Source organism: Neolamprologus brichardi, chromosome 17 (assembly GCF_056152115.1).
Source record: "Neolamprologus brichardi isolate AB-2024 chromosome 17, ASM5615211v1, whole genome shotgun sequence".
In the NCBI taxonomy this organism is placed as follows: Eukaryota; Metazoa; Chordata; class Actinopteri; order Cichliformes; family Cichlidae; genus Neolamprologus; species Neolamprologus brichardi.
In genome coordinates, this window is record NC_142120.1 from 4,403,026 (window position 1) to 4,418,330 (window position 15,305).

The 15,305-nt window shown below is 44.3% G+C and overlaps 1 protein-coding gene across 7 annotated transcripts in view; it reads left to right on the plus strand.

The window, feature by feature from the left end:
- Window positions 1–15,305, plus strand: part of sox5 (SRY-box transcription factor 5) — a 261,200-nt gene that overhangs the window by 204,380 nt on the left and 41,515 nt on the right. For all 7 annotated transcript variants that reach the window (XM_087830275.1, XM_087830276.1, XM_006780534.3 and 4 more), the window contains 2 exons: window positions 8,915–9,001; window positions 14,639–14,811. In XM_087830275.1, the coding sequence (XP_087686401.1) occupies window positions 8,915–9,001; window positions 14,639–14,811 (260 nt within the window). The remainder of the gene's footprint in view (window positions 1–8,914; window positions 9,002–14,638; window positions 14,812–15,305) is intronic.

Consider the following 15,305-nt stretch of genomic DNA (forward strand, 5'->3'; position numbering starts at 1 on the left):
GCCTTGGCCCACTTTAACAGGATGCTTTTGACAGGGAGAGATGTGCATGCGTTAAGAGCACTGGCCCCTAGTATTTAACTCCATCCTTATAGAAACACATTTAATGATTTTTTTCCCTTTTTCTTTAGATGGCTTATCTGATTGGTTGAGCCACAGCTCATTGGTATGAATCTGATTTTTCCATGAAAGTAAAGACTTCAGGTAAATTGCAAGTAACTAATAGATGCTGAAAACCTAATTTTAGCGATTTACATAGTTTAGTTGATAGATTACATCACGAGCCATATTTGAACCCTCGTTAAACAGGCTGAAAACATATTGGATCATTTAAAAAATCTAAAGGTAAAACAGATTTTCTTAGTTGTATTTCTTTATTTCTTTATTTATTTTTAAAGTTCACAGTCACAAGATGCAGGGTTTTTTATGTGGCAACAGAGCAGCTTTTCAGAGGCTCCTCAGTGAATACATTGAGTTTTAAATACAGCATGACCCATTGTTGCATGTGAACTTCTATTATCTATTCAAAAGTCTCTCATGAGGCTCTGTTTGTTAACCAGGCAATTAGCAGGCAGTATTTGGTGGTTATCAGTACTTCAGTTGACACTTGGTCTCTTCAGCCTGTAAAGTATGAGGCAGTAAAATGAAAATGGGATCTGTGTTCAGTCCCATAGCTTGTCCCTAATAAGGTGTGGTGGCAGCGGCTATCAGGGGTTGAGCTGAATTAGTCCGCAGTGGATTCAAATGTCTAGATCCTATCAAACACCATTTAATGATAATGGAGGTCACAGAGGCAATTGGGAAAATGCTGTGTGCATGTCTGTGTGTGTGAAAGGAACGTTTCTCTGTCTCCCGCAAAAACACAGCATTAAGATAGCATCGCTAATTTCACCGGCTCGGCACAAAAACAACACGCAGAGGAGAGAAGAAAGGAGGGGAAAAAAAATAATGCAACAACACACAAGCGAAATGAAACAACAAGGAAAAGTTTCTGTGCGACTTTCTCGAATGTCGCTCCAGATTTTGCCCTTCATCGTTCTTTCACAATGTCGCGCCCTCTCCGCTGCTATTTCTGACTGCCAGTGTGTGGATCTGGCTCGCTGAGATTTCATGCCAGTGTAAAAATTGGCTGAGGGTTTGGTTCAAATCAAATTGGACATAAGCACCCACAACACCATCTGTTAGGGAAAGGCAGTGGAGTGAAGGGCAGAACTCTGCATTCAGATAAATGGATTTTCAATTTATTAAATTGTTGACTGACACCCTTGTAAATGTTCGCTTTATGTGGCGCGGCCTATTCTTAGAACTTAATGGAAACATGTTGCCATACATCCATGCAATTCCTAATATTAGAATGCAAAAAAAAAAGTCCTGCTGCATCTGTTGTTTTGAGTTCGATCTTTTCTTTTTGCAGCACGAGAGAGGAAAAAAACAGAAACGTGTCCTTTTTCTACAACTTAAGACTAAAATAAAGCGCCCGCTCGGTTAGACTTCAGGTGTTTTGGCAAGTGATAACGTGTGTGACGGTTTGTATTAACAGGTGTGTCGCACCGAAACACAGCTGAGATTGTCACAGCACTTCAGGGGAGGGCCATATGTCCCCCCCACCCTCCCCGTCGCTTCACCCAAAAACCTAACTTACATTAAAAGGTGAAAAACAACCTCACAACTCTCTGAAGTTGATTTTGTTGAGCATGCCAGATACTTTGAGTCTGCGTGTGCTGGTGTCCTCCCTAGTCTAGTGGTCTGGGTGTTTATTAATAACTAAAGTTGGAGCAGCTTCTGAATGAAGAGTCACTGCGGACACTGAGGCCGACCAGGGACTGAATCTACACACATGCACACACATCCTCTTCTGTTTCTTGCTGCGATCCTCTGCTTCAGTGGGAGAAACGGAGCACGGGGGGGGGGGGGGGGGGGGGGGGGTTAGAAAGTAAGGAGGGAGGAGGATGAGGAGGAGGAGAGGGATTTTAGTGTTTACACAGAGGCCCGGCCACCGCAGCAACTGTTGCCAAGCGCCGTTCTCCCCAACAACAAGCCAGTAATTGGTACTTTTAGCAGCTAACCTTGCGGAGGTGGTGGTGCGAGGTGGGCTTGGACAAAAAGCTTTTTGATACATCTCCTCTCTGAAACATAGTGCCCCTGTTTCTGTTTCTTTTTCCTTTTTTCCCTTTTTTTTTATAAACAAGAGACTGCCCATAATCTTGGCACCGTCCTCATTGCTTTGGAACGATTGGACTGTCTTTAGAAGGAATCGATGAAAATGTGTCCAGACACATGGCCCAGCTCAACCAGACATGAATTGATCATCAAAATATCAACATCATCATTTCGTAATGGAGCGTGTTGGCGCCGTCAGCGTGAGGGGGGGGAGTCGGGGGTAGACAGACTGCGCAAAGCAAGAGCTGCGGTATCGAGAGGGTGTAAATAAGTGAGTTGTATTCCAAATTCAAAAGTTTCTTTGAACACCTCCATAATGTAGAAGACTGTTAAAGTTGAAGCGTTTTACTGCGGCGAGACTGGGTTACCTACAGTTTTGTAAATAGTAACAACCAAGCTTTTTGCTTTTTTGGAGTGAGTATAGATATACCGGAATAAATCTGTTTTAGGTGAAGCATTAAGTCAGGTAATTACAGCTTGAAGCTATCTGGAATCAAACGTCGTTCTTAATTACGTATCCACGTGTAGGTGTGTTTGACTCCATCCTCAAACTGGTGCTTATGAGTCTTTTTCGTACAGTTTGTAACCCAGATACAAGGTAAAAGTTTGATTAGTGCTTTTATGTAGCTCGGAATAATCAGATTTGTTTTATAGCTGACTCGAATGTCTAGATGCATTAAGAAATTTCATCTGTTGTTGTATCATCAGACAATTCTGATTAAGGCTATAAATCCAAAATGACGAGCAGGTCAAATCAGTTATGTTTCTGTGATTTTGACTTTGATTCGTTTAGGGTAACCTTGTTAAGGTGTTTGCATGACTGTTGCACAGAGTTACCTTAATCTAGTTATAGTCTAATCTTTAGATCACATGTAGACGTGCGTTTTCTGTCTCTGTGATGAGACCAGCTAATGTGCGTGTGTGCTTTTTTTTTGCTTTCTTAACTGCAGAAGTCGCCACACGTTTTAGCGCCTCACTCGCTGCCTCTCTGTTGCTTCTTCCTGCCATCTCAATACTTCTGTGTTCAGGGTGGCAGTCTTAGACAAACTGCACCAGTGCTTGTATAATTGCTTATTCAAAGCTGACCCCTGCTCAGTTGGGGAGGAGGAGAATGAAGGAGGAAGGGGTTAGAGGGGGGAGGAGTAGATGGAGTCTCCTCATGGCTGCCAAGGCCCAAGTCAATGTGGAGCCTGTTTCGCGGGATATAAGCGCCGGCCACGGGTCCCAAGCCAGGGCCCTTTCCTGTGGGCCCTCCTCCTCCTCCTCCTCCTTGTCTTCGTTCTCCTCCTTCATCCTCCACCCTCCTCTGAGCCCGGCTGGGCCTGGCGCTGGCACAGAGGCCCCTTTGTTGTGCACCCGAGGACCCGGGCTCTCTGTCTCTCATACTCTCTCTTTTCCTCCCCTCTCTGCCTCTCTCTCTTTTTCTTTCTTTCTCTTTCCACACACACCACTCCGCCTCCTCCTCCTCCTCACCACCACCCCCCTCTCTTTTCCTTTAAAGGTCTCCAGTCTTCACAAATATGAGATAATAGGAAAAATAGAGCTGGCTGCTTCTGGTGACTCAGGGCAAAACGTCTGAGTGAAAAATAGAAAGTGAGAGAGGGAGAGAGAGAGAGATGGCATTGTTCGTAAGGTTGGTCCGAGCAAGCTGGACTGAGGTTGAGTCTCCTCCCCTCGCTCTCTCTCTCTCCTCTCTCCAGCAGCTCCTGAACCAAAAGCTTACTGTGGATCCAAAAGCCGGACGGGGGTTTGCTGCAACACACACACGCACAGACACACACACACTGTTTCTCTCTCCGTCTCTCGGCAGGTGGACGGGGTTGTTTTGGCTCGGCTGCAGGGCAGCAGCTTGACTCCGTTTGAGCCAATGAGCCAAAATAATAGCCGACGATTCCAGAGTTATTGTCAGCGCTTTCCCCCCTCTGCTTTTCCCAGAATCCTTCTCAGCTGTGCGGGATCCGAATCAGAACGTCGCCCTCGGATGAATTCATTCGCTTACGCATGAAAATACAACAGTGGGATCACCAGTTGTTTGTACTGTACGCTCCAAACCATACAGACAAAACAAGGAAAGATGATTTTTGAAACTGCCTAATCCTCTCTGATTGATTCAAGCGCCAAAATGTTGCAGGCAAAAAAAATATAAATTGAAGGAAATGCGCAGAAAAACATCTCGAATGATGTGTGTTGGTATTTTACTCAGTGCAGACATCATACAGTTTAAACAAGGAGCTGAAGAATTTTCATACAGAATATGTGTGTGTGATATTTTCAACATTATTTACATCCTTAAGCGAATAATGGAGAGAACTGCAGTTTAAATACTTAGCATGGTGAATGCGCCGTGAATCTCAACACTTCCTCTCGCCTAATTTTTCTTTTAACACAATAAATTCCCCTCACACCTTATTTTTTCTCACGGGGTATCCTCCCTCACCCTCATCTCACACCACCCAATCCTGAAAATATGCGACCCACACCCGTGCGTGGGCACCAGACTCCACCCGTTTACCTCACACAACACCAACATACGCAGACACATACTCGCATACACACTCAGCATCCCATACGTCAGAGAAACAGGGAGTAGTGTCTCGTATTTTCATGGAAAGTGTTGTGCTGTCCTCCTTTATTATGTGATTTTTGGCCTGTAATTAGCACTAGTAGATTCTTGCTGTGTTTCCATTCAGCTGTCAAGCAGATTTTATTTAAAACTTCTTAAAACATTATGGAACATGAAGGGTGAATTAAGTGCATTTCCATATGGTGAGCTGAAGGAAATAAATCCTCGAATCTGAACGAGGTGGAAAGAGTCTTTCAAGAACCGATTTGTATTGGACAAGTTGTTTTGGTTGTTGTGGAACATCAGCCGTGGACGTATTTATATATATATTTTTAGAAGGAAGACAAAAACAAGCGATTTGCTTCTAATGAACTAGTGAACAAGAAGATAATGCATAGACAGGTCACCAAACGGCAACCTCAGGCTTAAAAACGAAGTGTGGGGCTGCAGTTCCGTTAGTGACCACTAGGATGGCTCCAAAAGCACGTTAATCCCCACAGTCTCCCATGGTTAAAAGCCTTTCACTTAAAGTTTAAGTATAAATGGCACAGTCGGTCATTTTTTGAGGTTATTTATTAAAGATTCATTGATTAGTATACGATGTGTATATCTCTGAAAGCAATCTCATAAATTATTAAAAATTCCTAGGAAGTGTGTGTCATTTTGAGGAAGGTGCCATGTTGCCCCGTCACTTTGAACACACGGTGGACAACAAAATACCGCCTCATATGTAGTACACCAAAGGTGAAGAGAAGTTAACCCATATTCATGTCTGCACCTTCAAAGATATGAGGGATCATACCTATGTTTGATCAGCTTTTCAATTCAATTCAGTTCAATTTTATTTACACAGCGCCAAATCACAACAACATACATTATTGTAAGGTAGACCCTACAATAATACATACAGAGAAAACCCCAACAGTCATATGACCCCCTATGAGCGAGCACTTTGGCAACAGCGGGAAGGAAAAACTCCCTTTTAACAGGAAGAAACCTTCGGCAGAACCAGGCTCAGGGAGGGGCGGGGCCATCTGCTGCGACCGATTGGGGTGAGAGAAGGAAGACAGGACAAAAGCTGAAAAGGGGTCCTCTTCACTGAAGAAGGGAAAATGTGAAGGAAAGAGACAACACAGCTGGCATCTCCTCACCTCAAGCCTCAACTCCTGAACTGGATTGAGGACTGACAATGGAGCAGCTAAACGACAACAGTTGATTATAAGCTAACATTATATCTCATATTATATAACATTATATATATATAGCTAATGTTGGGCTCGAGTGTTCTAAAAATCACAATTTCCTTCTTATAAACAGTTTCATTCAATTCGCACATCGTATGAGACTTTATTTACCAAGCGTCAGAGTCTAACTATATTTTCTCCACTTCAAAGAAAGTTTCTCTAACAGTAGCAAACAGTCGAACAACAGCTAACCAATACAGACAAATGTTGTCTGTTGCTGTCTGTCAGGTGTCACCACCACTAATTTGAGTCACTGAATTGATCTTCTCAGCTGTCTCTGTGATGTTTGTGGTTTTTGGAGAATTTTAATGAAATTACGCAGTAAATAACACAGCCTGCTGTGTGTTACAGAACATTATTGCATTACATTCATACAGTTTATAGAGATGGCTGGATAGTCTAAGCCAATAACTTAGCACGCCACCCTCTCATCCAAATATGGTTCTGATACCAAAACAAGCACCCAAATATTGTGGCTTCAAAATGCAAAGCCCAGAAAGCAACGAGTGATGTCACAGAGTCCATGTCCATCTTTCTTTTACAGTCTGTGGTTCAAACAGACCTTTTAACCGATTCGCACATGTATGCGTGGGTTATTGACCTCTATTTCTGTGTATGTGTATTTTTGCAGTTTGTCATGGGTGACAGTGGAAGTTCATTTCTCTTAGTGTTCGCCACATCAATCAACATCCCACTAAAAGATACAGCACACCATCCCCTCTTTCCTTCTCATCCCCTCTTTTCTCTCCCTCTCAGCTCCTCCTGCCCATTTCCTCCCATTTTGCCATCCGCCGCACAATGAAAGAGCCTCTTGGCTTTTATTAATAGTTAAAGTGGCCCCAGCCTGTCACTGGGGACAATGGCTGCAGCCCTGTTAATAAATAAAAATAATAACTAGGAGATGGAGACAGAGAGGGAGTGCAATGGAAAGAGAACAGGCGACACTGCCATTTGTTGTTCCCTCTCACTTGTCAAAGCTCTTTGGCTTAAAAGCCTCTGTCATTGTTGAGGGAGAGGGGGCTGGGGGGGAGGAGGGGAGTGAGAGACAGAGAAAAATAAGGAGAGAGAGAAAGAGGCAGTGCCAGGGGCTAATAGCACCTGTTGGGGTGATGGTGAGACAGCTGTCGTGGAGGGTGGGGGGGGGACACAGGAGCACACTCTTTCTTCTACTCTTTCTATGCATGTTTTTGCAAAAGACTCTCTATCGACTCGTGCTCCTCCTCTTCGCCCTACCTTCATCCTGCTGTGAACCGATTCCCTGAAGGCTACGGTGGCTTCTGAGTGAAAGCACTAGGGCTGCTGTCTTACTGGTTAAGTGGCAGCGTTGAAAACTCAAGGACAGAACAGGGCAAGGACAGTGGGAAGACGAACAGGAAAAAGTGAGAAGTGGACTTGGCTCGAAGTTCAGCGTTGATCCCGAGGTGTGTGGTTTTTTTGCAAATGTGTGCTCACTGTAATCAGCAGGGCATGGATGTTGTCGTCTCCACGCCAGAGGAAAGGACCTGATTCGGGCCTTGAGGGGAGCAGAAATTAATGTGCGCTATTTTTTGAGTGTGTGTGATTATGTGAGGGGAACTCGCGTGCAGGTTTGCAGGTGATCGGGTGTCGTTTAAATCCTTTAAATCTCCAGGTGGTTTGTCAACACTCCACTGTGGACAGAAAGGGAAATAGACGGATGAGAAGGAAAGAGAAGTTTTGGCAAAGTGCTGCTTTTTTGTGTACTCTGATTTGTTGTTGAGTGTGGAAGATGTGTACATTCGTGTCTCTTTTAGAGGAAAAGATGCACTAAGCTGTTCAACTCAACACACCGGACATCCCCCCCGTCTCTCCTCTGTGGAAAACCTGAGTGTTTGTGCATCAGTATGCATGTGTATGGGTTTATGCATGCAGGCTGTCTCACACCAGCGAGATTAAGACTTTTCTTAAATCAGTCTCGTCATTATAGGGGGAGGAAAATAATCTGGGGACAAACAAACTTTTTTCCTGCTGTCAGCGTTTGCAAGTGTGCATACATCTATGTGTGGAGCCACATATACTGTATGAGCACATTCAAGTGTGTGTGTGTTTGCATTGGCTGATAGGGTTAATCTCCCTACTCAAAGTGTAAAACCTCTCTCCTTAGGAAGGCCTCACATCCCAAGTGCAGATGGCTCCCAGTAAATAAAGTACTCTCTCTTTCTTTCTCCCTCTTTTGTCTGATCACTCCTCTCTCCTCCTCGTTCACGTCAATCACAGCCAACAGGGCGACTACTCTAGGTTCATGGCCGTATATCTGTGTATGCGTTTGTTTTTTTCCGGTGCTTATATGTGCACACATCTTAGGATTGGATCTTTCCAAGTGTACACTCACCCGTGTGACATTTCCATTCCCCTCACTGTATGTGTACTTGTGTGCACAACTGTTACCATAGTTTGATTGTAATTAGTGAGTCTGCGAGTGTGTGTTTAGGTAGCGGTTTGTGCGTGTGCGTGTGTGCGTGCGCCTGTAAGGGTCTGTGTGGAGTGTGTGTTGAAAACAAAGCACTAGCTGATAATGTGTCCATTGTGGCGGGTGCATTAAGGCCCTCTTTGTCTCAGGGCCCACAGGGCTAATGATTCTCTAGCAGCAGGTGAGAGGGAAAAAAGCCTCTCTTTTTTCGTCTCTCTCTCTCTCCCCCCATCTCCTCCACTTGTCTCTCCCTTTATCTTGCGTTGCGCTCCCTCACTCTCTCCCTTTTTCGCTCACTTGTTTTTGTTTTTCAGATTTCCTCTCTTTCGATTATCAGCTCCTCTCTTTCCGCCTTTCTCTCCCTCTCTCTCCTGCTGATGCGGCCATTAGGCTGAGCCGCTGCTGCCTTTATTACAGCAAATGGACTTTAAATGAGCTTTATTGTCATGTTGGCCAGCCATCTGAATCCCTCTCTCTCTCCCTCTCCCCTGCCCCCCCTGCCCCTCATCCTCCCCTAAACAGAGGCCCCCAGCATTGAGAGGCTGTTGTCAAAGGACTGGAAGGATAAACTTTTGGCCATGGGCTCAGGGCACGTCGGAGAAATTAAAGGTACGGTAAAACTAAATTATGCCAGAACTTAAAGACTTTAACCTGTGAACTTGATTGAGGCACCGATGATGTCCATTGCGGGAGTAAAACATCTAGAGTTAGATTAAATATACGAGGCAGAAAGACCTAAAGCTTGGTATGACATCTAGTGATGGGGCCATATTGTAAAGATGGCAGCTCAGGTTAAAGTTGAACTGAATTGAGATGAAGTGATCCTAAATGAACTTGATCTGTCCTGAACTAAACCAGGACACCTGCTTCATCTTGTGCGTATGACCAGCGCGTCAAAAAAAAAAAAAAAAGAGTTAATGGCGTCTCTGCTAGTCTCGCAGCTCGCTGTTAATTCACTGCTAATCGACCATTTTATCCACAACAACCCTCTTTAACACCCAAGAGCGACACAGGCGGAGTAGGACAGAGGGCAGCAGGGGATACAAAAAGGGAACAAGTGGAGCTGTGCTGTGAATATGCAGGAGCAAGAATCAACGAGAACGAAAGCGAGAGAGGGGAAAAGATATAAGAGAGGCAGAAGAGACTGTGGCCATTATTCCCTGTAACTCCAGGGCAAAGCCGTCGTTCTCCTCCAGTAATTGAGCTTCATTAGGAAGCAAAGCAATATGTAATCAAAGAGCCTCGCGGAGCAGCGTGGCCATCGAGAGCAGGGCTCCATTGATCAAACCTCCTTTTCCCAGCTCCCTGCCGCGCTGACATTTCTGTGTAGGGGCGTCCCGCTTGGCGCACCACACACCAACAGCTGGGGAGCAATGTGTGTGCGTGCAGCGGAAGCACACATATGCACGTTTGTGTCTGTTAAGCCGGTGCGTGTCTTATGTAAGAATCTGTGAGAAAAGGTAAAGCTGCGGAGATACTAAAGTGTTTGCTTTAATAGCGTCAGTGTGTAGGTGAGCGCACACTCTCACACTGTCAGCGCATCTCTTGATTTTATTTTTTTTGCCCCCATCGAATTCCACTGAAGAGCATTTTGTGGGGAACAAAGTGAGCCACTGCCTCCTGCTCCGTTGGCTTTATTGAGAAGAAACATTGGTAAAAAGGCCCCATGCGGTTCACATAGCGATACACATACACACAATTATGGAACTCATAGTCCTGGAATAAATCTCCCCACGGTGTTATGCTATTAACGTCGCTCCCCCACGCTAAAAAGTGACAGCACAGATGAGAACAATGGCTTGAAATCTGGATAATTTTTATTCATCATTACGTTTATATGAGGGGAAATGCTTAAACCCCATACCAGAGACTTTTAAAGCTGCACCAATCTCTTTTTTTTTTGGGGGGGGGTAATCTTTGTACAGCTGTTTGCTTTTTCCTTTTTACTTCTGCTTGAAATCTCTGCTAAATATTTATCTCTACACTGCATTCCTTTTTACAATAGAGTTGTGTGAATTTGATTAAAGCTTGGATACACAATGATGGAATTCAGTCGTACCGTACAGACACTGTAAAGTCCATTTCCAAAGTGTGAAATGATCGCTTTGCTTAGCTGCTCAAAAGAAAGGAAGAGAAAAGCAACAAAAAGAAAATAAACTGGTGCCATTTATAGTCTTAACCCTTTAAAACCGGTCAGAGCAGCACGCTCCGTTTTGCATACCTACTTTTAAATCCCGGTAGCTCTGCAACCACGTAAGCTAGCGCAATCATTTTTTTTGCTAATGAAACCGGAGGAGTTGTACTTACATCTTATGCCATCAGCTTGTCCTAAGTCACAGTTTCCTTCCACATATAGCTTTGCAAAAACTGCATAAAAAGCACTTGCAGCAACAAAAACATAATATTCCAGAAACAGGCTTTGCCGATCCGATCAGCTGTGCAAAACACTCCCTACGTCCATCAGCGCGAACTATCGCATGTCCGCCATGACCTGCCCGAAACTGGAAGTGACGCCATTTTCGCAGAAATGTAGTTTTTACCAACAGGACCTCATGAGCCTATACTGGTGTTTTTAAAAGTTATGTTTGACTTTATGACTTTCTGTGTCGTTTCTGGGATGCTTAGGACTCATATTGGTGGAAATACTTTATTTTGATGCATATGCTGCTTTTTTTTCTGCAAATTTGCACTATAATATTTATTTTCGTTTTTCCTGCAGTGTATAAAAATTGGTGTATTTCAAAAATAAAACTATGAAGACACTCAAAATAAATTTCCTGTGGTGGGAAACTATTTTGTGCAACTTTTTTGTATTTACAGTTTTGAGGGATAAGCCTCTTAAATTTCTCTAACTAGAAATATATGTTAAACAACAAAAACGATTTTCAATTTTTTTGTAGTTTATTGCACTTTTTTGCAATTTATGTAGTTACTATGCACTTAATGCAGACATATTATTAAAATCTGGGCTATAATGGTTGTATTGATGTATAGCAACTTGAAATGCTCCCAAAAATGGCTCCACAGCATGTAAAAATATAATATAAGCTCTGGCGGACTTGGTTCTATGGTAGCTTTGTACTTGAAGCCATTTTTCTGTGATTGGCTGACCCTCGCAAACACCAGGTAGTTTAGGCTTCTGGACTCTGAGATTAGATACCCGAGGTATCTTCTTCCTTTGGCTGAAGAATAGCAACACTGCCTGAAACACAGCTTCTGGAGGAGTGTTAAACCGAAGCTTTTGGCTCATAAAGATTACTTATTCACTCACCTTGTTATCTTTATTGTCTTTACTCAGGTTTAATATGACCATCTTGGTACTTTAGGTTCATTCTGTACACCACCCATACGTAATGAGACAAAACCAGGTTTAAAGTCATTACGATAATTAAAAGGAACAGCTAATACTGTGTGGGGAGAGGATGCTGGCTGAGAGAGAGCAAGAGAGTTGGAGGAGTTTCACTTGGTTCCACTGACCGGTCAGGAGAAGGTAATTGTTGACTGGTCTTCCTAAAACAAATTAGGCAAACAGGATCAGGCAGGTACACACACAGCTAGCAGGAGCAACAGTGGTATTCCTAATAATGTACTTACTGTGTGCATTTTAAACTCCTCATTTATCTTTAAATAAACAATAATTGTAATAGAACGGTCTGACTATAAGTAACTTTATTAGGATAACAAATTCTAATGTTTTTTATTACTACAAACTACCACAAAACACCCACCGTGTTAAGTACCTTAATTTCTCACCTTAGTATTGACTTGATGATATCAACTAATTTGATTATTCAGAGAAATTAAGTTCTTGTGTCCAAGTAAATATACTTCTTTGCATATGTTCTGCATTCTCTTATTCTACTTCACATCTATAATCCATTTCCTCCTCTTCTTTCTCCCTCCCTCCCTGGCCATTTCATCCCCACTCCTCCTTACTTACCCAGGGGGAGTTATCAGTGCAGCCGGGGTCATTAATTAGCACCGAACACAGTGACAAGTATTACATTGTTACAAATTGGTTAATTACACTGCGCACGAGTGTGTGCGTGTGTGAGAGAGAGAGAAAAGGGAGAGAGTTGGTGTCGGTTCGGGGAGTTTGTAGGTAAGCTCAGGCCGCGGCAATCAGCCTGAGGAGAAATGTGTGTAAACCAATGGAGGAAACCAGTTATCGATCCACCTGCCTGCCTCGCAGCAGCTGAAGAAACAAGGCAACGCGAGCTGATTTATGGGGTGACCACAGAAATTCAAAGTGTGAATGGGAAGGAATGAGAAGCAAAAGACGGGGGCGCCTCATGTCGGCGTCGGAGATTTTCGACATCTCGTCTCAGTTACCGAGCGTGTCGTTTCCCCAGCGTTAGAGGGGAGCTGGAAACAGCTCGCAGAAAAAGAACGAGGTCTTCCAGGCTCCTGGTTCGAGGAATGTCCGTTCACATCAGTGCGCACGCGCTCACTGTTTGGAACCAATTTTCTATATGTGTGGGTGTGTGTGCAGAGGGAGGCTAACCCTAACAAGAAAGCCCTACAATAAAAAGCCTCCTTTGATCCATCCTTTCACCTTTGCAACCCCCCTCTTAGCCTCTTTTTTTTTCTCCCCTTCCTTCACACCCCTTCACCCCTCCGTTTGAACATGCCAACGTTTGTAACACAAGGCTCTTTCTTGTCTTGGTCAGCTTTGGCTACACACACACACACACACACATATACATTCTGGCTCTACAAAGGTGAGTCTGTGAGTTAGGACAGCGGCGTGTTTATTTTTCCAGCGGCCAGTGCTCCCGACAGTTGCCTTTATTGTTCATTGTTGGCGGATGGATGGAGCGCGGGGGGAAGTGAGGGAGAAGGGGGGGGAAGGGGGTGGCGGTGGGTGAAGCGGCAGCTACCAACAGGGGAAGACAAATGGATGGCTCTCACCTTCCCGAGCGGTCAAAGGCCAGGTCAGCAGACATGGCCTACGTCCCCCCCCCCAACACAGATCTCGTCTTCTGGCTCCCCTCTTTCATCCCCTGCTGTGCTTCTCCTTCTTTCCTCCCCTGTTTCCTTCTCTTTCTCCCTCTTTTCTCGTCCTCATCTGGTTTGACTGGTGCAGGAATGTGGCCCTGTTAAAGGTAGCAGCTGAAGAACAATGGGGGATTGTGCTGTTCCACACTCTCACGCACACGCACACACACAACAAAGGCATGTAGGCAAACATCAATATATATGACCAGACATGGGCGCACACACACATACTGATTTTGCCTCCGTGTGCCTCTCTCTAACTACATCCTGTTGAATGATTTAGGCCTTGTGTGGAAGCGCGCGCATGTGTGTGTGTATGTGTGTTTGTAATGGAGCTGGTATGTCAGGATCTAAGGAGTCAAAGGTCAGGCCATGCTAAATGTGAGCAGGAGGTTGGCTGACTGCAGGGTAAACACAGACCAGACACACTCTCCTTTTCTCTCTTTTCCTTCTCTTTTTCTCACAAGCACACTCATAGAAAAAAAAAACATAACTCAATACTGCTACGGAGCACTTCCAAAATTATCCATATTTCAGCACCAATCGGATAAATATTGATTGTACTTTAAGTTTTAGTGAAGAATGTCAATTTGCAAACCTGGCTGAAGATTGGTTTTGTTTGGTAAACGTACGATTCTGGCTCAGACGTTACATTTGCTTTGCCTCTTCTTCCCACCACATTTTGCCTGTTTACAAATACTTCCTCAGCCAGCTTTATTTTCTTTATTTCAATACGGCAATAAAGGCGGTGATGGATGTGGCTTGATTAATCACTGCTGGCCTTCTGTGCCCAGGAGAATGAGTCAACATCTGGTTTTACAACCCTGCTGCACACAAACGGCACTTTACCCATCTTACTTTGACATGCCCCCTTCTACCATTCAAAGCCCCTAACCAGTCATATATTAAGTCAGCTAACAAGTCATGGATAGCTTTGCTCTGTTTTTTCTTTTTGGTTTCTCTGACCCTGACTTCAACCCCAATGATTCATGCCAACCTTTAAAATAGCCATTTTAATTTACAAAAACTGGAAAAAACAGTAAACTACTGGGTTCATTTTAATATTTGAGGTGCTCGGACTCATCGAGCTGTACTCAGCCTGTTTCTAATTTAACAAAGGAAATATCAAGTCTAAAAACTGGAAGTGGAATTTGAAAAGCACGGGGTAACCTTAGCAGAATACTGCTTATTTCATATCACCTTTGACCTCTGTTGCCCCCCCCCCCCTTCTTCACTCTTGCCCTTTAGGTACCCCAGACAGCCTGGCGGAGAAAGAGCGCCAACTCATGGGCATGATTGGCCAGTTGAGCAGCCTGAGGGAGCAGCTCTTGGCGGCCCATGAGGAGCAGAAGAAGCTGGCCGCCTCACAGATGGAGAAGCAGAGGCAGCAGATGGAGCTCGCCAAGCAGCAGCAGGATCAGGTATAGGAGCACGGTGCATGTGAAGGGCCTCATTTGGAAATGGCGTTTACTCCATGCCTATGCTGCAAAAAGAAAAAAAATGTCCATACTAACAAGCCATTCAGTCTCCATTACTTGGTATATGGAGCACATTGCTTGATTGATCGCATTGCAAAATGTAAACTTCAAAGGTCAGTACTGTTTAAAATGCATCTTATAGGTCTACAACAGAAGGTGGATTTGAAAAGCAACAAATCACAGGATTTTCTGTCCCCTGCACGCTCTTTCTTCCGCACACACACACATCTCATGCAGCGTTCAAGCAGCCAGAGACATGCGCCTTTGGCAGCTTAAACACAAGGACATTACACAGGAATCAGCTGAGGGTATGTAGTGTTGGAGCGGATGTAGAAGAGACGTACACGCACACACACTCCCAGCTCCCAGGCGAGAGTCTGCCAGGTATTTGCATAGAGAAGGGTTTCCCTTTTTTTGCCATGCTTTTTTGCTCCTGG